The sequence below is a fragment of the Aspergillus versicolor genome, assembly GCF_001890125.1.
Source record: "Aspergillus versicolor CBS 583.65 unplaced genomic scaffold ASPVEscaffold_7, whole genome shotgun sequence".
Classification (NCBI taxonomy): Eukaryota; Fungi; Ascomycota; class Eurotiomycetes; order Eurotiales; family Aspergillaceae; genus Aspergillus; species Aspergillus versicolor.
Genome location: NW_024467530.1, coordinates 942,293 through 962,996, shown reverse-complemented (window position 1 = coordinate 962,996; position 20,704 = coordinate 942,293). Strand labels below are relative to the sequence as shown.

The following is a 20,704-nucleotide window of genomic DNA, read 5'->3' as shown; positions in this document are numbered from 1 at the left end:
TCAGTGCCAGTGTCGCCTGTATTCGGACGCTATGCCGGAGTATATGTAACAGGAGATAGAATTTTCGTCTCTCCCTCCGGAGGGTCTCCATAGAGGTGGCTTTCAATGAGTACAGGAGTGCAGCGCTCGCTGCGTCGCCGTCTTCCTGTCAAACTCTTCTCCATATCACCCGCCAACAAGCGAAGCCAAACAAGTCAACCTTACCCCCAAATCTTCATCCCACTGACCTAATGGGGGTTGATCATCTGCCGCCCGGACAGCACCGCACTCATGGGGACCATCCGCCCATGAACGTAGCGCTGGCAACGCCGCTGTTCGTGCTCGGAGGCGCCTTTGCGATTCTTTTCGTCGGCCGCCTGGCAGTAACGCTGCACCGCCGGCGACGTTTGCGCGCAATACTTAGAGATGGGGATCAGTCGAGGTTCGCACAACGGAATGGCTTCATGGCCTGGCTCAACAAACACGTCGTGTACGCGCCGCTGCTGTCGACCCGGCATAGTCGCGAGTTTGACCTTGGGGGCGTTCACATGGGGAACTTACCGCTGCGGATAGAGGCGATTCTTCTTGCTGGATATCTTGGGATAAACCTCGCTTTTTTTGTTTGCTTGATCGACTGGTGGGAGGACTACGAGGAACTGACGTACCAACTCAAATATGCGGCGGGCCATTTGGCTGTGATGAATACGCCGGCGCTGGTGTTGACCGCTGGCCGGAACAATCCGTTGATTCCGCTGTTGGGGATTCAGTTTGATGCGTTCAATTTGCTGCATCGCTGGGTTGGCCGGCTTGCCGTGGCTGGTGCAGTTGTGCATGTTGCGTGTGTGGTTGCGTCGAAGGCTGCGGAAAGTAAGTTTAGCCCTAACTCGCTGTCTTGGCTGGACACTGACCTGAACAGTGGGCGTGGAAAAGACAACCAAGCTGATATTCCATGTTCCATTTTTTATTTACGGACTTGTTGTATGCATTATTTCTCTCTCTTTTTTAAGGTGTCTTAATCTGATCAACAGGCCTTTCTCGCATTCCTTCTGATCGCAGTCCAATCCATCTCGCCCCTTCGCCATGCTTTCTATGAAGCCTTCCTTCACTTCCACATCCTCCTCGCAGTAGCGGCTTTTGTCGGACTCTGGTACCATCTGCGCGGCCTAGACCAGCAATGGGTGCTTCTTGGAACGATCGTCTTATGGGGACTGGAGGTACGTTAGCCTACCCAATGTTCCTAAACTACAAGCTAATACTTTCCAGCGAATCGCACGCCTAGGAAGCCTCATCTGGCGCAACTGGGGGAAACAACGCACGATTTCCGACGTCGAAGTTCTCGCCGGAAATGTCGCGCGGGTGAACGTCGCTCTAACTCGAACCTGGAAGTTCAAGGCCGGTCAATACATGTACCTCTACATCCCGTCCCTGGGGCTGTGGACCTCGCACCCGTTCTCCGTCGCCTGGACGGCAACCGAGGAAAGCAGCGTGGCGGACAAGGCTGACTCCAACGACTCGTTCAATATGCTGCTCAATGAGAAACCGCGGACGACGGTGTCGTTCCTCATTAAGAGCCGGGATGGGTTTACGTCCAAGTTGCTGCGCAAGGCTATTGATTCGGAGGCGTATCGATTTACTGCGACGGCGTTTGCGGAGGGGCCATTTGGTTTGTTTCCCACATTCTCTTCATTCATTTTCTAACTAACAGTGTAGGCGGTCTTCATTCCCTGGCCTCCTATGGGACGGTGATGCTCATCGCAGGTGGAATTGGTATTACGCACCCGATGTCCTACATGCATGAGTTCATGGAGGGATACGCCGAGCAGACAATTGCCATTAGACGAGTGAACCTGATCTGGGTGGTTCGCAGTCTCGGTATGCCATACCCCTTTTATTCTTTCCATTCACGACAGTATATCCTAACTATATCCATAGACCATCTAACTTGGATCCAACCCTGGATGACATCTCTCTTCACCCACCCAGCCGTACACACCAAAGAGCAGCACCCATTCCAGTTCAAGGGCCTGGGCGTATCAATCCACATCCACGTGACAGACAGGCAATGCAGCGAGGATTACATGGCCGGCAAGAGCGACAACCCCTGGGCGTTCTCTGCGCCGCCTGGAGTCCAGGTGAGCATTGACTTTGGAAAGCCGTGCTTTGGGCATATTGTAGAGAAGGAGAGTGATAGCCAGGTGGGTGCTATGGCTGTGACTGTGTGCGGGCCTGGAGGGATGGGCGATGATGTGAGGAAGGCCGTTCGGATGAACAAGGGGAAGAAGACGGTGGATTTGTATGAGGAGACGTTTTCTTGGTAGTTGCATTTCTCTTTTATTTCTTTTTATATCTATTGCTGGTATCGATTCCTAGAGTTTATGAACCGCTTATGATGAAATCCTTTCTTTAACCTATCTCTATACCTATGTAAACAATATAAATAAATATCTACAACACACTCTTACTCTTAATCAAATGCGCATTAACAGGTGTCAACGCCTTCCCCTTCAACAAAAGCCCCTCAATATTCTCCATCGCCAGCCTCTCAAACCCAATATGCGTATCCACCGTGCCTCCAGCATTATGGCTCATCATCATCACCCTAGGATGCGCCGCCAGCCGCGGGTGCACATTCGGCTCACTCGCATGGACATCAAGCCCAGCAGCCGCCAGAATGCCACTATCCAGCGCCGCAACCAGCGCCTCCTCATCGACTAGCGACCCGCGCGCAATATTCACAAAGCGCCCGCCGCGCTTGAACTTGGCGAACCGCGCCCCCGTCATCAGCGTCTCGCCCGCGAACGGCGTCGCGACAACAACACAGTCTGCGTGGCCCAGCATCGTATCGAGATCCGGGTAGAAGGTAGCGTCGACGTTCCTTTCGATCTCGGCGCTCTTGCGGAAGAGGTCGTGGTAGAGGATCTTCATCCCTAGTGCGGTGTGGACTTTCTGTGCGATTGTGTATCCGATCTGCCCCAGGCCGACGATGCCTAGGCTGTGGCCGCGGGGGTTCCGGGCTGTTAGGGGCGAGTTCTGGTGTGCGTCGAGGAATGATCGTGGGTTTTGGGAGACTGCTGCGGCGTGGGACCAGGCGAGGTTGCGGAAGACAGAGAGGATGAGGAAGAGGGTCATGTCGGCCACGGACTCGGAGGAGGCAGCGGCGCCGTTGCAGTAGGTTATTCCTGCATAATTAGCAGTTGTCCTCAAAGAAGTTGAAAGTTGAGAGAGAATATACCATGCTCAGCAAAAACATCTACATCAGCCCAATCATACCCGGCCCCGGCAGAAGCCATCACCTTGACGGACTTGGGCAGGAGAGGGATGAGCTCTCGATCCCAGCGGCCCATCTCGCCGCCGGTGTTCCAGAAGGGGCGGAAGACGGCGTGGAACTCGCCCCAGCGGTTCTCCTTGAGGGCCTTGATGAATTCATCGCGCTGGCGCTCGGCGGTGGATGGGCGGATGATCTCAAACTGCGATGCGAAGCGGGCGTATACGTCGTGGTTGTATTTTATGGGGTCGCCGATGTGGAGGACTCTGAGCTTGGCCATTTTTGTATACTGTGTTTGGGATATGTCGATTATCTTAGTTGCAATGTATTGTCTGCAGCGGCAAATGCATGAAGACTGAGGTCTATATAGTTCGGAGATACATTCAATAGCCGTCGGTCAAAGACCGATTGCCGATGAGGGCGGGTTTTGACTGTTCGGGAACGATACCGACTATTATTCTCCTGCAGCAGAATTGATTTACGTCTCGGTCTATTAATTCAATTACAGGCGCTGTTACCTAAGTAGGTGGCTCGTTAACGTGGTCGTGGTGTATGGAACCCGCAACTCCAGGAAGTCAAAACCCGAACCCAACCCCATAAACCCAAACAATCCAATTCCACAGAATAAACACCACCCCATGCCCCAAACAAATGCAACTCTTACTCCCCCGCAGCTCTAACAGCCCACCTCACCAAGTCTGCAATCGCTCCACTCACAGCCTCAAATCGCGGAATCTCATGCCCGCCGCCATGGTTATACACCTTCCTCCTCGCCTTCTCACACACCTCGCTCAGCTGAATCCCAGCAATATAGCGCGGATCACGCTCACCGTAGATATGCACCGTCGGAATAGAGATCTTCACACCCCCACGTCTTGATATCTCCCGCCGGATCTCGTCCTCCTTATTGAACGTCAGTTGCAGCGAACCGTTGCTGAGTTGGTTGTAGCTGTAGGGCGATGATGTCGTGGTAGAGGGGAATGTCATGTCGAGCCCGTTCGCTGTCCACCTTGCTGACCCCCGGGATAGGATTGCAGCGGAGCCGGCCATGGATGACAGTGCCACTCTGCTTGCGAGGTCGCGCTCTTTCGTGGCCGCGTGAATAATATACCCGACGTGTTCGAGCAGGGCGAGAGGCGCGCCGCCGCAGATGAAGATTGCCGATTTAAACGGTGGTTTCCTGGTACTTTTATCTGCATGGCCATGTCTGGATTCGGTTTCAGCTTCTGGAAAGTGTGACTGTGCTTGCGAATCCATTTCATGCACCAGAAGCATCCCCGCCGCAAGTGCTGCGCCCTGTGAGAATGTCAGGACCAGATCGTACGGCCCGCGTTGTGATATTATATCTGATAGCCATTCGTGCGTTGACTCGATTGTCTCGAATGCGGTGTTCTGCGGGGTCTCGGCGAAGTACGAGTAGTATGGGCCTGGGTAGAAGAGCTCGATTCCGGGAGCGGGGCTGCAGGGGTAGGGACCGTCGAGGAAGTCAAAGTCGAGATTGAGGTCTGTGAGGCGCGAGCGGACGGAGGCTTGTATAACCATTAGCCATTGTTGAGCGGGTGGGAGTTGAGGGGCAGGCTAACAGGTTTGCGATTTGAAGATTGCGCCACTTGTGCCTCTGCCATGGAGACACAGGACTTTCATCCTTATTTTCTAGGAGAGGTTGGGTGAGTGAAGATGGTCCTAGTGGTGGGGGTTGGTGAGGGGACGAGGTGTAAATAAGTACGGAGAATGCGGTGGGAAATCCCCTTGCAGAACTGACAGGACAGCGGTATGACTCGCAAAAGCAAAAGCAAATCACAAGGAGCGGTGACTGCACCAGTGAACACGCCGGGTCTATCTGTTAAAGAATTGCCCGTGAAACACTGTAAGCAAGATTCGGACTCCGGAAAATCTACGGTGTAAGCCTGGCTTATCTGCTGTGTTGCACACGGCCCAGAGTAGGAATGGCTTCACATTGAGTACGAATCTAGCGAATGACAAGGGTCGGTCTCAAACACAACACAAAAAGCTAAAGACTGGACCGTGTTGAATCAGTCTCAGTGTCCTGCATGGTTGAACATGTCACCAAACGGATCTCAAGTCCGCTACTTCTTCGGCTCCGTCACTACACTGGCATTCATGCTTGCCTCCACGCTGGCGTTGGCACTCAGCGAGATTGGCGACAGAACACTCAACCCAGCTCTCATTTCAGCATCCTCCTTGGTCAACGTTGCATTCCTCCCCGTCCCAATGCCAAAGCGCCGCTTCGCCGCTTTCCAGCTCTCCACCAGCGCCAGGTAAACCACCACGCATCCAAACACCACTCCCCAATGCCAGGTGATTCCCTGGTGCTTAAAGACGACGCGGTTCACCTCGGGCAGGTAGATTACCGGAAAGGCGATCACGAAGCCTGCGACTACGGCCCAGAAGAGAAACTGGTTCTTCCAGATCGAGTTGAAGACCGACAGTTTACCGGGATACTGGTCCGGATCGAGGTTGAAAAGTGATCGCGAGAAATGCTTAACTTCCCATGCAGTAACGAGTAGGAGGAAGGTGAGCGTTGCATAGGTCGTAGCTCGGGCTTGAAAGACCGTTCCACAGCTGCTGTTCCATCCCTCATTGCAGTCGTGTCCCATGCTCGCAGTACCCGAGCCTTCGCCGTAGATGACACTCACAAAGGCAACGAGACAGAGACAGCCCATGAAGGTACCGTAGACCATCTTGTCTGTGATGAGTTCGCGTGTGAAGACACCCACCTTCAAATCATGCGGCGGGCGGTACATGATATCTGGCTGACCCTCTTCTAAACCTAGCCCGAGAGCAAGGAAGGAAGATGTCACCAAGTTGGCCCAGAGAATTTCCAAGGGCGATAATGGAAATATGGAATTGCCCTCCTCATCCTTGAATGCAAGGGCAATCAGAAGAAGGATCACCTGCGCAATATTCGATATCAATAAATGCATCAAGAACTAGTTAAATTAGCAAAAGCCCAACATTATTCAGATAAGTGGCTTGCCTTCTGAATGTTGTCAAACAGCCTCCGCCCTTCTTCAACGGCTTTCACTATCGATGCGAAATTGTCATCTGTTAAAACCATGTCTGACGCTTCCTTCGCGACGTCGCTACCGTTCTTACCCATGGCAATTCCTACGTCAGCGCGCTTCAGCGCAGGCGAGTCATTGACCCCGTCACCTGTCATGACACAAAACGCTCCCCGCCGATGCATTGCCTCCACCATTCGAACTTTCGTAGTAGGGCTGCAGCGTGCGATAACCAAGGGCAGCTGCTCAATTGTATCTATATCGGCATCCGACAAGCGATCAAACTCCTTTGCTGCCATTACTAGGCGACTGTACTTCGCGTTGATTATAGGATCGAGAATTCCTACTTCCGATGCAATCGCTGTCGCTGTTCGGATGTGGTCGCCTGTAAGCATGTGGACTGTGATTCCAGCCATTTGACACTTTCGAACGGCTTCTGCTGTTTCAAGGCGCGGCGGATCGTACAAGCCTACGAGGCCGCCAAACTTCAGATTGGATTCAGCGTTGTTGCGCGGAGACACTTGCGATTCGTCGTTGACAGGCGAGTTCTTGTATGCTATGCAGAGCACCCGGAGACCTTCTCCGGCCATTCTCTCGGCTGTTTCTTGGATGATTTCCTTCTCTTGATCACTAATGTCAAGACTAGTGATGAGTGCCTCCGGTGCACCCTTGGAGTATGTTTCATTGAATTTTGTTTTCCGGTTGGTATATACCACTGTCATCTTCTTGACTGATGAGTCGAAAGGGTATTCAGTGTGAAGGTGAAGATCCCTGGCATTGATGATGTCGGACTTTTCAAACCCAAACCGCATAGAGAACACTCGCAGAGCGATTTCAGTAGGCTCGCCGACAGCAGTCCACTCTCCCTCGGCCACCTGGGTGGGCACCTTGTCTGAGGAATTAGACTGCGCATTATTGTGGACAACGGATAGATTGCACAGGGAGAGAGCGGTAATAAATGTGTTCGAGGTATTATCTTGAATGTCGTTCGGGTCAGTGTCTTTGCCGTCTAGTCGAATAAGTCCACTTGTAGGGTCGAATGGATTTGTAGTGTCGTGGACAGTCAAAGTCCCAGTATCTGGAATCCAAGCAGTACGCGCAACCATCTTGCCCTGCGTGAGCGTACCGGTTTTGTCTGAGCAGATATTTGTGACTCCCCCGACAGCCTCGAGACATTGTAGCTTTCTGACAATCACATTGCCCCTCGCCATCGCCTTCGTACCAACGGCGACGGTAATCGTGAGCACCGCAATCAATGACTCGGGAACCACAGCAACTGCGACACATATCCCATAGATTAGGACTTCGCCCTGGATGTCCCATTTACTCACGGAGAAAACAATGATGGCAAGGAGTACGGCCAGCGCAAAGAGGAGTAATGCAAACTTGCTCAGCTTGACTTGCAAGGGAGTTCCAACAAGGCCAAGGATTCCCTTTACAGAGGCAACTAAGCGACGAAATATGCGGACAAGTAGGTTAGAGCCATCGTGTTCAGCTTTATCTTGAAGTAACTGAGCGATCTTTCCAACCTCCGTCATCATTCCCGTCGCAGTGACAATTCCAGTTGCGCGACCCTGTGTTGTGCTACAGCCAGAGTAGGCCATGTTGGTTCTATCTCCAATGGGTATATCGCGGGAAAGGAGAGTAATCTGCGGCGTTTTTGCTACGGGTAAGGATTCCCCAGTCAAAAGTGCCTCATCCACCGATGTATTCATGCCTTCGAACAGTCTCATGTCCGCCGGGACGATGTCACCAACAGCCAGTTGGACGATATCTCCGATCACAAGTGATTCAGCCTTGACAGAGGCAACCCGGCCATCCCGCAGTACCTTGCATATTGGTGCAGATAACCGTTGTAATGAGAGAATATCCTTCTCGGCACGGTAGTCTTGCACGAACCTAGACAGGGTTAGAATGAAAGTCCCACTTCGATGGGAACGGACACCTTACCCTACGACGATATTGAGTAGGATAACGGCGGTGACGACACCCCCTTCAATATAATCGTGGATCCCGAAGGATACTCCCATGACAATAACCAGAATCTAATCCCAACAGTTAATGGTGACTTTCCATACCGCGAGGCGGTTGGTATCGATTAATGGGCTGATGCCATACTAAAGTTAAACTGTTGGACACTTGCCTCAGGAAGATCTTCCATACGGATAGTCCCTCCATCTCCCTGACGCTATTAGGTCCGTCCCGCGCGAGGCGAGAAGACGCCTCCGCGTTTGAAAGCCCATGCCTATAATTATCAGTCCTTAAACCCTAAAGCAGAAGGTCATACAGGACAGGGCAACACACTGAAGGTCAACATTGAGGATTTCCGAGAGACTAGAGGGGTCGATGGTGTGAGCATGGTCTGAGGTACTTGGCGGGTCTTTTTCTGCATGGTGGACTGTCTCATCTGCTTGTTCTGGAAAGGGAGAGGCTTTCTCGATATCATGCGCGTCTTTTACATCTCTAGGATGACTATGGTGTTGTGACTTGTGCTCCTGTGAGTAAGCACATATAGGAGGCTCCGTCGCTTCCTCGACATCAAGGGGAGCTATTTCTATGCCCATTCAATTAAAGTTAAGGTAGAGGAGGAGATGCTTGCTTGTACGGCGATAAACGGCCCGAGAATGCTCTATAAGATGCAAAAATGATCCAAGTACTTCCGGCAATGAGCAGACAACGAGGAGAGGATATTCGATTCACAGCACAGGGCTAGCCAGGCCCTACAATAGCCAGGACGTACTTTATAGTCTGGCAGGGGGTGTCGGCGCGAGGGCGGGGGATGGAGATGACTAGTAATCACGGCATGAGGGGTTGCCATGCTTGCACCGTTCATGATTCGTGTCTCAACAAGTCGCATAATCTGGAACATCATCTTGGCTCATTGCATCACTGCCATAATCACTTTCCATATCAACCACAGGTCAAGCCACTCACGGGCTTGGGCAAGACAGAGCCGGAGCAGATTGGACGAAGCCGAGCCTGGGGAGCTGCTGGGCGGAGACTACGCCTCGCGCTATAAGTCGTGGCCTTCGTTCTCGGCGAGGAATGATCAGAGAAGGCGACCAGTGAGGATGCTGGAGGAATTGAGACGATGGAGCCCGGAGTTGACGATGAAGGAGCCGGCCCTCGTAGCTGGGGGCACGTGAGCTGCTGCTGCCACTGGCAGCAACTCCTCGTCCTTGCTGCTCCCACGGTTCACCACTTGTCAAAGCATTCTGCATTCTGCAGTCTGCGGAAGTCTGCTCTGCTTCGGCGCATTTTATTTTGCAAGACGAATTCTCTTCTTGGGATGTGCAGTATCTCGTCGTGTGCCTGGGCGTTCTGGGCTTGGAGACTAATGATCACAGTCTCATAATTCCTGTATCAACTGGAATTGGTGCCGTAGAACCTCGCAGCCAAGAGCCCAAGACAACTTCGCTTCAGCATCCCCGCTGCTTCGCCTCACCCGATCTCGGCATTTTGGGGATCTTTCAAAGTCATCGGCTCATCTCAGCCAACAAATAGCATTGTGCAAATGGCGAGGATCATTATCTAAATAGCCCGTGCCGAGAGAGGTTCCCTTTTGATACCCGTCCATGGACCACGGTTTATCCAGGCATAACCGGTTTCAACAACCTCCTTTAACTCGGCGGTCTCGTAAATATTACGCCTTGTCAGCTCATTGACCCAATACGGTAAGACGCCTGGGCATTCGATTGGATGGACATGAATCGTTTCTCTTGTCAACTTTAAACTATAATTTGTGGGTGCAACCTCTGCGGGACTGAGATCTCGAACTCTCCCACCAACCAGTATAACTGGTGCGGGCGCGAAGAGACTGCAAGATTAAGGTGAATGGACCAGCGGTTACAAGCAGCTTGATCGAGGGGTTGAGTTTCTCTTCTCGCAGTATGTGCTACCAGTAAACCTGCCTTCTTGGTGGGGTTTGCTGAAAATGTAGCCGGTTCCCTAAGCACATTGCCAAGATTGTGGTCTATTTTCAGATACTTAAGATGTGCCATTATTAAAATCATCTGATGATTTCCATGCTCTTCCACGGGGATGTGTCTCCCAAGATGTTGGAGAGCCCGCTTGAGGCCTCAGGCATAAATACAGTACCTCAGGCATTAATTTGTAGCCAATCAATAGGTGGCCCGCAATCTCCGCCAGGTTCGTCTCAAAATTTCCAGCTGCAGCTTCAAACAATCTCCGCGAACACCATATTAGAGCTCTCTATTCTTCGTTTTGCGAGCTCTATTTTACCACGATAAATACCAACTGTCACACTCGAAGCTTTTTCCTGGTATCGACTACCCCGGAACAATTAGCACGATGGGAGGGCCAATTGCCTCTCTTCACCCGCTTGATCGCGCTGATGGCTCGGCGTCATATAAATGCCCTTCGACAGGCTCCAACATCCTTGGATCAGTTAATGCACCTGTCGAACTCCCCGGACGCCGAGATGCCTTGAAGCCCGAAGAGGCCACCGTTGAAGTCTTCGTGAAACCAGGGACTGCTCCCGGCGGTGTTGGCGAGCGCTATGTGGAGGGCATCATCAGAAATGCGTTGGGCCGACTGATACTAGGGCGAGAAAAGGGATACCCAAGACGAGGTGTTGTTGTCACATTGGCTATAGTTGGTGGAGAATTTGTGGGAAGAGGAGGATCGGTAAGTCAACAAACAATCTGCAATGCTGGGATAATAGCTAAACTATAGGCGCTGACCAGTACCTTCCATTACTCCCTGCACTCCTCCATACTGCCACTCTTGCACTGTTGTCGGCTTCTGTCTCCCTTTCGATGACACTGTCCGCCACTACTCTCGCCGTGAATTCGTCGGATGAGATCATCCGCGAACCCTCAATTAAAGACACAGCGGGCTCTACTTCTCTTCACGTCCTAGCATTTACATCTAAAGGTCATCTACTACTGAACGAGAGCGAAGGAAAGTTTACTTTTGATACCTGGGAAGAGGTCTACGAGCGCGCACTTGCTATATGCCATGGGACTTCAACGACCGGTTCTGACGGAGATGTCGCCATGACCGAGAACGAGGACAGCCAACCGCTCGAGGGTTTAGTACGCGACGCGGTCCAGGATCAGATCCATTCCGACTATGCCTGGAAGATTGACGCTGCTTGATAGCTGCAATATTCCCAGCCAATTTCATAGAGGTAAACACTTCCCGCAGACGACACGATTATCGCCATTCACCAGAGCACGTGCGGTCGGATTGCCTCTGTAGGACACATGCCGCCTTATCTATACGGAATATACCTTCGGATTTCACAGCTGGCTTCACATGCCTGAGGCGCGGTAACGGCCTCAAGGGTTTCCCATCAAGATTATTGGGACGCACTCGGCTGCTCGACAAGCAAACCAGCCCTTTTTGAAGCGGACTGGTGGGCAGGAAACCAGGAATGGACGCAGAGACGGATTTCTTTGACTTGCAAATGCGGGGCTGCGTTACCAAAGTGTTCTGGTTGCTGACGTGGGATACGTCCGGAGTGTTCCCAAAGAAGAAGCCTGCCTTGATTAGGGCCATCTTTTACTGGACAGAGCAACTTGAGACGACATCATTCCTCAGGAATCTAGCACCCATGCGGCTTTGATGATTCATGAATACAACGCATGATTGGAGCCTCCAATTCCCTGAATAATGAGTGACAAATCACCGTCGCACGTAGACCGCGGAGTAAAGAAACGCCTTTCAGATCGAAGTGGATTCGCCGGCTTTTATTCTTCATTAGACCGAGACCTGTAAGAAATACAGCGTAAATATTTAATCGCAGGTCGGACCGGGAGGCGCTGCTCCGGCTGTTCGCAGGGCTTCGGCCATTTTCCAGTGTGGGGGAATCGCCAGCTCCAACTCAACTTTTCAAGAATCTTCCACTCTCGCAACAACTCCATCAGGACCCAGCCCTGCGGTCAATCCAATCCCACTGCTGGTCAGCTTATCCCTGGCGTGATTAGCCTCCGGCCAAACACCGATACGTCCGAACTCGGCCTGTGTGCCGTGAAGCCTCCCGCTCTCTTCTGTCAGTCGCGGATTACAGGTCAAAACTCTTCTGGTTAGTCCGTCTGACTCCGCAACCACGTCGACACGCTCGGGCTTATACGACCCTAAATCGCATTTCCATGGCTTCTCCTTCCTTCCGTCATGATTCTATAAATTCCCAGGCGGTTCCCGGCCACCCGTGCTCACCTTCGCCAGCGACCGACTCCGCCGCCCCACCGCTATTATCAGACCCATCTCCTCCGCCGTCAACTTCCAAGGCCGTCGGAGCTTCGCTCTTGCGTGACTATGCCTTCCACATAGACCCTTCACAAACCGCCAACGAAGTCGGACGCAGCGCTACGCCCCAGCAATCTCTCAAGCCCGCTGCAAGCGCAGCCTCGCCGCTCCCCATGCAAGCGCGAGACAACCAAGCGACCTCGACCTCGCCTCCCACGTCCTCCACGCCCTTCCTTCCCTTCCGTGCAGCGCCCTCATTAGGTCGGCACAGTCGGAACGCCATCTCTTGCGACTTAATACCTCGACAGACTATCCTGAAAGCGCTCGCTTCTCGGCCCTGCTCCAACAACCACAATTCCAATATGCCGCTGGCGGCGCCCCTCAGTCTTCAAAACTCGGCCACCAGTCCCCCGGAAGACACGGAGCGTCGTCAACCCCCGTCAGCATCTTCACAGAAACTTTCTGCTGCACTCTCAAATCTGCAGCTCAGCTCGTATGCTGAGCGTGCCCCCTCTACGGCGCGCCTGATCATGCAATCCCCATGTTTCTTTCATAAACGGTTCGATGATGCGGTAAATCTTCAGAAGGTGCTAGAAGAGGTCACAGACGACGAATGGCTATCACATTCTCGTCTTCTGCAGACGGCAACGGGGGTTCGAGAGGTGTCTAAACAGCTTCAGCGCCGACCGATCAAACGCGCGGTCAAAAATGTCATGATCGTTACCAAGGCGAGAGATAACAGCTTGGTTCATTTGACCCATGACCTTGCCGAGTGGCTTCTCTCCACCCCTCGGTACGGGAGCAATCTTGGCGTAAACGTATATGTGGACGCCAAGCTACGGCATTCGAAACGATTTGATGCCCAGGGTCTGATTCAGAAGAATCCAGCCTTTGAACATATGATTCAGTGGTGGACACCAGACCTCTGCTGGACGTCTCCGGAGAAGTTTGACCTTGTGCTCACCTTAGGTGGAGATGGGACTGTACTTTTCACGTCATGGCTGTTTCAACGCATTGTGCCCCCCGTCCTCTGCTTCTCTCTAGGGAGTCTCGGGTTTCTTACGAACTTTGAGTTCGAAAACTACAAGTCTCATTTAAACGCTGTCATGGGGGATGTTGGGATGCGGGTGAACCTGCGAATGCGATTTACCTGCACGGTATTCCGAAAGGACCGGAGTAAAGGTGCGGAGGCCGGCGCAGTGGAGGAAGGCGAGCAATTCGAGGTACTCAACGAGCTAGTCATTGACCGAGGGCCATCGCCATACGTGTCAAATCTCGAGCTGTACGCCGATAACGATCTACTCACTGTGGTTCAAGCGGATGGGTGTATTTTCTCGACTCCAACTGGTATGTATTCACATCATTATGGCGTTGGAACAAGCAGCTAACTGTCTGTAGGATCCACCGCCTACTCGTTGTCCGCTGGCGGCTCTCTCATTCATCCTGATATTCCTGGAATTCTCCTTACACCTATTTGCCCTCACACTCTATCTTTCCGACCCATGGTTCTCTCCGATTCGTTGCTTCTCCGCATTGCCGTGCCGGCTGGGTCCCGGTCGACGGCATACTGCTCATTTGATGGCAAGGGCCGCGTAGAGCTCCGCCAGGGTGACTACGTCACCGTCGAGGCGAGCCAGTACCCCTTCCCAACAGTTGTAGCAAACAACGGGGAGTGGTTCCAGAGCGTCCAGCGAGCCCTACGGTGGAACACCCGCGGCGCCGTCCAAAAGAGCTGGCACAGTGGCGATGCATCCATGGTCCCCACCGACGATGAAAACGAAGACGAAGAGTGGGATATAGACACCGATGCCGGGTACAACGGTACCGATAGCGGACTCGGGCCGAGCGAAGACGGCGACACCGGATCCAACAGTCCGATGAAGCGTCAGATGAGCATGCTCGGCATGTAGACGACGACTATTTAACTATCACTTACACATATATTTCATTTGTATTTTAAGGCCCTGTGTGCTGGACACGGGCTGGGTTTATTTCTCTTGGGTTGATACACGATACACGACACATGTATCTCTGGCGCACTTGGGTACTACTTACTACTACTGCGTTTCGGTTTTGCTATTTCCTAGCGATGATAGATTGCATTTCGACCAGACCACGGTCCCTGGTTTAGCTCTACATTTACTACATTTATATCGTCCTAAATCATACGGGCCTCGGCCCCTCAGCATTCGCTCCACAATACTTATACCTTAAGTCATTTATATACATGAACATTATACAGCCATCAAGAAACCAACGAATACCAGCAACATTGAAGCTGTAGAAAAGTCTCTACAGATTCAACGTGAAAAGAGTCATGTCTTCGTGAAGGAGCCAGTCACCAGCCGCTCCGGACTTGGAAGGCATATAAACACGCTGATCCCCCGCCATTTACGCACCCTCTCTCTCTTCCTCTCCTCCCCATCTCTTCCATCTTTTCACAAAGAACCATCTGCATCTACAAACCAAAACCAAACAACCAAATAACAGACAGTAACAACAATGCCCGACGGAAAGGGATACTCTTACAACAGCTCCGGCACCAACAGCCAGGTACGTCACCATATACCTCCCAACCTCATTGTTGGAGTTTGGAGTCCATTGCTCGGTCCTGACACAGCTAGGGTAACCACTACTGCTCGCGTGACTACGGCAACGGGTCGAACTCGTACCACTACTCGAACAGGTGCGTAATGCTTTATCCTCTGGGTTATGTTCATGGCTACAGAGGAGGGCACTATCCTTGATGAACCTATGTAGATCAGGACAAGCTAACGGTGTCGGTTTTGTTTGGCTGTGTAGCAATGGGTCTTATTACTACTCCAACCCTAATGGGAGCACCTACTACAATAACGGAAATGGTGGCTCGACCTACACTCCTCCTAGTGGCAGTGGCGGGCAGAAATGAAGGTGTGCACTGATGGGTCTTCTTACGTCTCTGGATCTAGCTTCTGGAGGCGTTCTTAACAGGTTTATCATGCTTGTTTCGCTAGTCTATCTAGTGAACGAATGACTTTTCATTAAACCTAGGTATTGACTGTTTGATAAGGGCCATACATGTCAGCCTCAGTAAGATCACCAAATAGGATTGGCCCTTGTGGGAAAATCCTTCCGTCCATATTCCGCCCCATGTGAGTGTACTGGGCATCGCGAAGTACCAATGCAAGTATGATGGTCCCAACTTTACTCATGGCCGACTGGTAGTTTGTATTGAAAGGGCCGACCTCGTACATGGTCAAGAATGATTCCGGGTCGCTGGAGTCTCCATTCACGCCCCCGGCCGAGTCGAGATAGCTCATGTATGGCTCGCTGTATTCAGCAAAGATGAGGAATATCTCGTCTTCATCTTGTGAGATAATGATCCGTCTATTTGGCAGGAATTAGTATCCTATCCTTGACACAGGTTGAGAATATAAAAAGGTAAAATGCTCTTACGGATGGGAACGATCAGGGCTCGTCATCAACCAGGCCACCATTTGGGCGCTTTCTTGAATACGAATTTCAGGGCGCGCTTGAAGTCGGGCAGGCTCCCTCACGTCGACGAGTACACGCGGTCCGCCATAATTTTTGCCTTTCATAAACGCATCCACGTGGACTTTGTATTGCGCAACGCCAGGTTCAAACTTGGCCACCAACGTCTTTCCAGACATCACCCACTCGACCCCGAGGTCTGGGACGGACATTGTGAGGGCAGTTAGGAAAAGAACAAGCGCGTTCTTTATCGTGGGCTCGAATTCAGATTCCAGGTACCTCCTGTTCCAAGGTGTAATATTTGTATTCATGTCTGACGTTGAGTCCTTGTCGTCGTCTTGTACCCATTCTTCAAGTTCATGTTGTGGGATATCGTTGGAGAGGCTCGAATCTCCAGATGACGATGGTGCAGAGCCATTGCGAAACACAACTTTATCACCAAAATTCTCACTTCGAATACGTCTGGCCTGGGCCTGGAAAATGCTCGCGAGAGCAAAGTTCCCTTCGGCAGGCCTGCCGTAGAAACTTCTATTGTATGCGTGCCATGATTGATAGTCCTTAAGCACATCGGCAGCGCGCCCCATCCATTCATCGAGATCGAAAATCTTTGGGTCAAAGGACGCTGCCGAAATATCCTTCCAGATTATGCGGAGGGGGAGAAATTGGCGGTAGCTCAATCTTCTGGCTTTAACGAAATGCTCATCGTTTATGCCCACGCCGACGAGACCCTCGGACCCGGCGGCTTTTTCCCACTCGGAGACTGACGAGGGTAGTTCCGGTATATCATACATCGAGAGACTTAATAGGATTGATAGGCGAGTTGAATAAAGGTGAGAAGTGGAAGCGAAAGCTGTTAGAATACGCTGGTACACACTTTAGTAAAGCGACTGGAAACGATAATAATATATTGCTAATATGCGAATTGCTAGAATGATGGGAGAAATAACATTCAAATGTGCCGCTGACACTCTGACGGGACTTTTTATTCTTAGAAATAATTATCTGGGAAGGAGCGCCGCAGTACCTGAGCTCGCTAGGAGTGCGCAATGCGAAGAGCAGTATGCCTGGTAGGTAGTTTCCATTTCTATATACCCAGTCTACCAATCGCAACTCTCCGAAAGGAGTGAAGCCAGTTCCTCGAGGTACTTCTTATCCTCATCGTCAAAGCCCGACGGCTCCGTACAATCTATATCAATAATTGCGACAGTCTAACAATTCATCAGCCTCCTTCCCAGCAAAATGCAAGGGAAAACCAAAACCAAAACCAAAAACAACTTACCTCTCCGCCCGCCAAGATTGGCACCACAATCTCACTCCGACTGCTCGCATCGCAGGCAATGTGCCCGGGAAACTCCAGCACGTCCGGAACAACAACCGTCTCGCGCTTCTCCGCCGCAGCGCCGCATACACCGCGCCCAAACCGGATCTCCTGGCACGCCGGCCGACCCTGGAAGGGACCGAGCCAGAGGGTGTTTGTTACCGGTGTGGCACCGGCCTCTGTAGAAGACGCATTGGAGGACGGGAACTTATCGCGACGGATGTAGAAGCCAGCCCAGTTAACGGACGATGAAGGGGCGGGGAGAGCGGCGTAGGCGTGCCAGAGTAGAGAGGCGACGTTGGATAGATTGCTACGGTTTCAGAGGATCAGTTCAGATGGCAGAGGGCTTTAGGGGGTGATTCGCATACCTGACCCAGTTGCGCTGGCCTGTGACAAGGCCCTGAGCTTGCTGAATGACCTGGGTGTAGATCTCGGCTTTAGTGCCGTTGGTTGACCCGAAATAGGAAGAATCCGCGTGAGGCTTAGGAAGTCAGTATAGTGAAATGTAAGTCAATTGGTAGCATACCATGTTTGCAGAATTGAGTTGGAAGTCGCAAAAAAATGAATGACGGAATGGCGGGAGAAAATTGTGGTGATAAGAAAGTGGGGTGTGACCAGGTGCGGGGAGCTTCTCTTATACAAGGGACAACCACCCTGCAATTGCTCACCCAAGGCACAGTTCTAAAACATCTAACGTGATGGATGCTGTCTCTAATTCTGGCCTCCAATTCCGCCACCGGGATCGAATGGGGTCTTCCGTAGATCTCCAAGACATGCATCCCAAGCTGTCGGCTCCAACTGCTTGTTCGGTTATCGCTGATAAGATAAACTTCACATTTGGAGACTCTTACCTACGTAGCGTTGCACGGGCTACATATTTAAACGGTCTCTTCTTCCGGAAAATTAACTGGAGAAGAAACTGTCATTCTTTCGTACACTCATAATCCAAAATGCGCGCCACGACCTTAACTTCCGCTCTTCTTCCCCTCTCAGTCAACGCGAGAGATATCGTCTTCCCCCCAGTCGCAGGCGTTGAATCGGAGCAATTCCTCCTCGGGCAACCTAACAAGATCGACATCACAACTGGTAGCCAATTCTCCGGTCTCACCACGTTCGCCCGCATTCCCTATGTCAATTGCTTTGTTGACAACGAGGCCGAGTCAACCCCGTACGACATTGCCATCCTTGGCGCTCCATTTGACACCGTACGTTCCCACATAGCTCTCCTCGCCTTCATGTCGAGCTGCTCATGCTAAATCTATATTCTAGGGCGTCACTGCTCGCCCGGGAGCAAGATACGGACCCGGAGGAATACGCCTTGGCTCTCGTCGCATCCAAGGATGGAACATCTACACCGAGCAAAATGTCTTTGAGAGCTGGGCGAAGCTGGTGGATTGCGGGGATGCGCCGTTGACATGGTTGGACAATACGGTTGCTTTGAAGCAGCTTGACCTTGCGCATAAGGTATATAACCCCCTGGAAGTATCAGTATACGCGTTCGTCACTCTAATGGTTGCCCTGTCTAGGTTGTTTCTTCTCGCGCGACAAACAGTACGGACCATGGGCGCACGCCTCGAATTGTGACTCTGGGCGGAGACCATACAACGACGCTGTCGGCTTTGAGATCCACTTATGAGCATTTTGGGCCGGTGTCGGTGATTCATTTTGATAGTCATATTGGTTTGTCTTCTCTTCATGGCAGTTGTATGGCTTGGCTGACTGTGGTAGATACATGGGATCCTAAGGTGCTAGGTATGACATCTAGATGCGAAGCTACTTATAATGAATTAGCTGACCTAGGGTTTAGGTGGCGGAATATCTCATTATGCGTAAGTAAACTACTACTTTAAATACCTGAATAACCGTACTAATATAGATACAGCGGCGTCAACCATGGGACTTTTCTACACCTCGCACACGAAGAAGTAAATCAATCGGTCCCATCCTTAGTCCAAATCTCACACTTATAGGGCCTCATCCACAACAATTCCATCCACGTCGGCATCCGAGCCCCCCTCAACCGCGGTAAAGGCGATATTAGAAACGATGTCCGCTGCGGTTTCTCAACAATCAAAGCCCGCGACCTCGACCGTCTTGGTGTAGCCGGTGTTGTGGAGGAAATCAAATCCCGGGTTGGGAACAGCAAGGTCTATATCTCGGTCGACATTGATGTCTTGGATCCGGCATTTGCGCCAGGTACTTTCACTCAAGGAGGGGGGTTTCTATTTACACGGTACTGATAATGTCATCTAGCAACCGGCACAGCAGAACCCGGTGGACTCACGACACGCGAACTCCTCACTATTCTAGACTCTCTTCGCGGTCTCCCGATTATCGGTGCAGACGTCGTCGAAGTAGCCCCAATATACGACACCGCTGCCGAAACTACTACCCTAGCAGCAGCGGAGGTTGCGCACTCTTTGCTTGGTCTTATGGTGCACACTCCATTGGCTAATTAAAAGCAAGTGTGTAATAGTTTTAGATGGAGTGTGACACAGCCAAGAAAAGCATGTGGTACCTGCGGTTCCTATAAATACCAATCATTACCCCAGCAGCTCATCGCATCTTTCCACAGAAAATACCTCCATTATACTTATGTATTCAGCATCAAAGGGAAAGAACAACCCACGTCGGTTGCACCTTCCTGTTGTATAGATCAATATCCCAATAAGGCAGGCGTGAACAAGGATTGGTCGTACCCTCCTATAGTTCCAGAGCTTATTCCATGTAAGGAAGGTGCAATGGACCGGACCCGTCGGTCGTTCCTGCTTATTGTAAACTGTCCTCAATCGCACCTTCCTGGAAAATGCATGGCGACAACCCCTACTTCTTCCTGTAAGGCAGGTGCGATGACAAATCCACTGGAGCCCCGGTGTACCTTCCTACCTAGGTGAGTAGCAATTTGTTCCTTGTACCTCATGCCATATCGACGGGAGGACGCACTGCATGAGATTTCACACGCCAAGTATAATTCCACACCCTACCCCGTAAACATAGATTCAGGTTAGTCTACCTTTATTTTAGCCACTGAAAAGTGTTTATATTGGCCCTAGACGCAGCGTCAAAATAGAAATTATACTGATGCGATGGTAAGTCTGCCTCAGGCGCCAAAGTCTAGCCCTAAATTCTATGCATGCACTGGAGATGCCTGTGTTGTTATTATATTGAATATCAATTTCCTACTCAGTAGGCCCCTGCCATATGAAATGGTCCTCTTGTTAAGTATTTCTTCATTAATTCCAAAGACAACCTTGGTTGGACTTCCTTGGTTTCATTAGTATTGATGATGAGGTTGCTACCTATCCCAACGCCTGAGGTAGTTGCAAGTTAGACCTTCTTCCATTCCTCTCGGCTATATCGGAATCTCCATATATAATTGCTGTTACTATTGACATGGTAATTCCTGCTATCTCCTACTAAGCCCCTTCTGCCGGG

At 51.4% G+C, this 20,704-nt stretch overlaps 10 protein-coding genes across 10 annotated transcripts; 5 read left to right on the top strand and 5 right to left on the bottom strand.

Annotated features, from left to right (window-relative positions):
- Positions 1-230: 230 nt before the first annotated feature.
- Positions 231-2,297, top strand: ASPVEDRAFT_54450 (ferric reductase family protein; the record flags this gene model as incomplete). Its single annotated transcript, XM_040814933.1, has 6 exons — positions 231-846; positions 896-957; positions 1,008-1,193; positions 1,243-1,642; positions 1,690-1,851; positions 1,912-2,297. The coding sequence occupies 6 exons, from the start codon at positions 231-233 to the stop codon at positions 2,295-2,297; spliced, it is 1,812 nt and encodes a 603-aa protein (XP_040670008.1).
- Positions 2,298-2,424: 127 nt separating this feature from the next.
- Positions 2,425-3,529, bottom strand: ASPVEDRAFT_196430 (D-mandelate dehydrogenase-like dehydrogenase; the record flags this gene model as incomplete). The annotated part of the gene is made up of 2 exons (XM_040809212.1): positions 3,212-3,529; positions 2,425-3,158 (listed from the first exon to the last, which is right to left on the bottom strand). Exons 1-2 carry the CDS (start codon positions 3,522-3,524, stop codon positions 2,425-2,427), a joined length of 1,047 nt encoding a protein of 348 aa, XP_040670007.1. The 5' UTR covers positions 3,525-3,529.
- Positions 3,530-3,548: 19 nt separating this feature from the next.
- On the bottom strand, positions 3,549-5,127 carry ASPVEDRAFT_43704 (putative EF-hand calcium-binding domain protein). The gene is made up of 2 exons (XM_040812883.1): positions 4,828-5,127; positions 3,549-4,773 (listed from the first exon to the last, which is right to left on the bottom strand). Exons 1-2 carry the CDS (start codon positions 4,886-4,888, stop codon positions 3,905-3,907), a joined length of 930 nt encoding a protein of 309 aa, XP_040670006.1. The 5' UTR covers positions 4,889-5,127; the 3' UTR covers positions 3,549-3,904.
- Positions 5,128-5,145: 18 nt separating this feature from the next.
- On the bottom strand, positions 5,146-8,312 carry ASPVEDRAFT_43703 (putative potassium/sodium P-type ATPase). The gene is made up of 3 exons (XM_040812882.1): positions 8,218-8,312; positions 6,243-8,166; positions 5,146-6,195 (listed from the first exon to the last, which is right to left on the bottom strand). Exons 1-3 carry the CDS (start codon positions 8,295-8,297, stop codon positions 5,332-5,334), a joined length of 2,868 nt encoding a protein of 955 aa, XP_040670005.1. The 5' UTR covers positions 8,298-8,312; the 3' UTR covers positions 5,146-5,331.
- A 2,266-nt stretch (positions 8,313-10,578) lies between these two features.
- On the top strand, positions 10,579-11,387 carry ASPVEDRAFT_85643 (putative exosome complex subunit Rrp46; the record flags this gene model as incomplete). The annotated part of the gene is made up of 2 exons (XM_040817727.1): positions 10,579-10,914; positions 10,974-11,387. The coding sequence occupies 2 exons, from the start codon at positions 10,579-10,581 to the stop codon at positions 11,385-11,387; spliced, it is 750 nt and encodes a 249-aa protein (XP_040670004.1).
- Positions 11,388-12,383: 996 nt separating this feature from the next.
- ASPVEDRAFT_30706 (putative NAD+ kinase Utr1) lies at positions 12,384-14,390 on the top strand (the record flags this gene model as incomplete). The annotated part of the gene is made up of 2 exons (XM_040810378.1): positions 12,384-13,827; positions 13,879-14,390. The coding sequence occupies 2 exons, from the start codon at positions 12,384-12,386 to the stop codon at positions 14,388-14,390; spliced, it is 1,956 nt and encodes a 651-aa protein (XP_040670003.1).
- A 296-nt stretch (positions 14,391-14,686) lies between these two features.
- On the top strand, positions 14,687-15,610 carry ASPVEDRAFT_777922 (uncharacterized protein). Its single transcript, XM_040816445.1, has 3 exons — positions 14,687-15,033; positions 15,105-15,166; positions 15,283-15,610. Exons 1-3 carry the CDS (start codon positions 14,983-14,985, stop codon positions 15,386-15,388), a joined length of 219 nt encoding a protein of 72 aa, XP_040670002.1. The 5' UTR covers positions 14,687-14,982; the 3' UTR covers positions 15,389-15,610.
- ASPVEDRAFT_891662 (uncharacterized protein) lies at positions 15,283-16,966 on the bottom strand. The gene is made up of 2 exons (XM_040818541.1): positions 15,916-16,966; positions 15,283-15,846 (listed from the first exon to the last, which is right to left on the bottom strand). Exons 1-2 carry the CDS (start codon positions 16,740-16,742, stop codon positions 15,507-15,509), a joined length of 1,167 nt encoding a protein of 388 aa, XP_040670001.1. The 5' UTR covers positions 16,743-16,966; the 3' UTR covers positions 15,283-15,506.
- ASPVEDRAFT_172224 (GAF domain-containing protein) lies at positions 16,836-18,019 on the bottom strand. The gene is made up of 4 exons (XM_040808723.1): positions 17,796-18,019; positions 17,638-17,750; positions 17,231-17,579; positions 16,836-17,159 (listed from the first exon to the last, which is right to left on the bottom strand). Exons 1-4 carry the CDS (start codon positions 17,796-17,798, stop codon positions 17,049-17,051), a joined length of 576 nt encoding a protein of 191 aa, XP_040670000.1. The 5' UTR covers positions 17,799-18,019; the 3' UTR covers positions 16,836-17,048.
- ASPVEDRAFT_172222 (agmatinase) lies at positions 17,960-19,969 on the top strand. The gene is made up of 8 exons (XM_040808722.1): positions 17,960-18,474; positions 18,539-18,733; positions 18,796-18,949; positions 18,998-19,021; positions 19,077-19,098; positions 19,152-19,194; positions 19,240-19,465; positions 19,523-19,969. The coding sequence occupies exons 1-8, from the start codon at positions 18,220-18,222 to the stop codon at positions 19,726-19,728; spliced, it is 1,125 nt and encodes a 374-aa protein (XP_040669999.1). The 5' UTR covers positions 17,960-18,219; the 3' UTR covers positions 19,729-19,969.
- Positions 19,970-20,704: the final 735 nt, after the last annotated feature.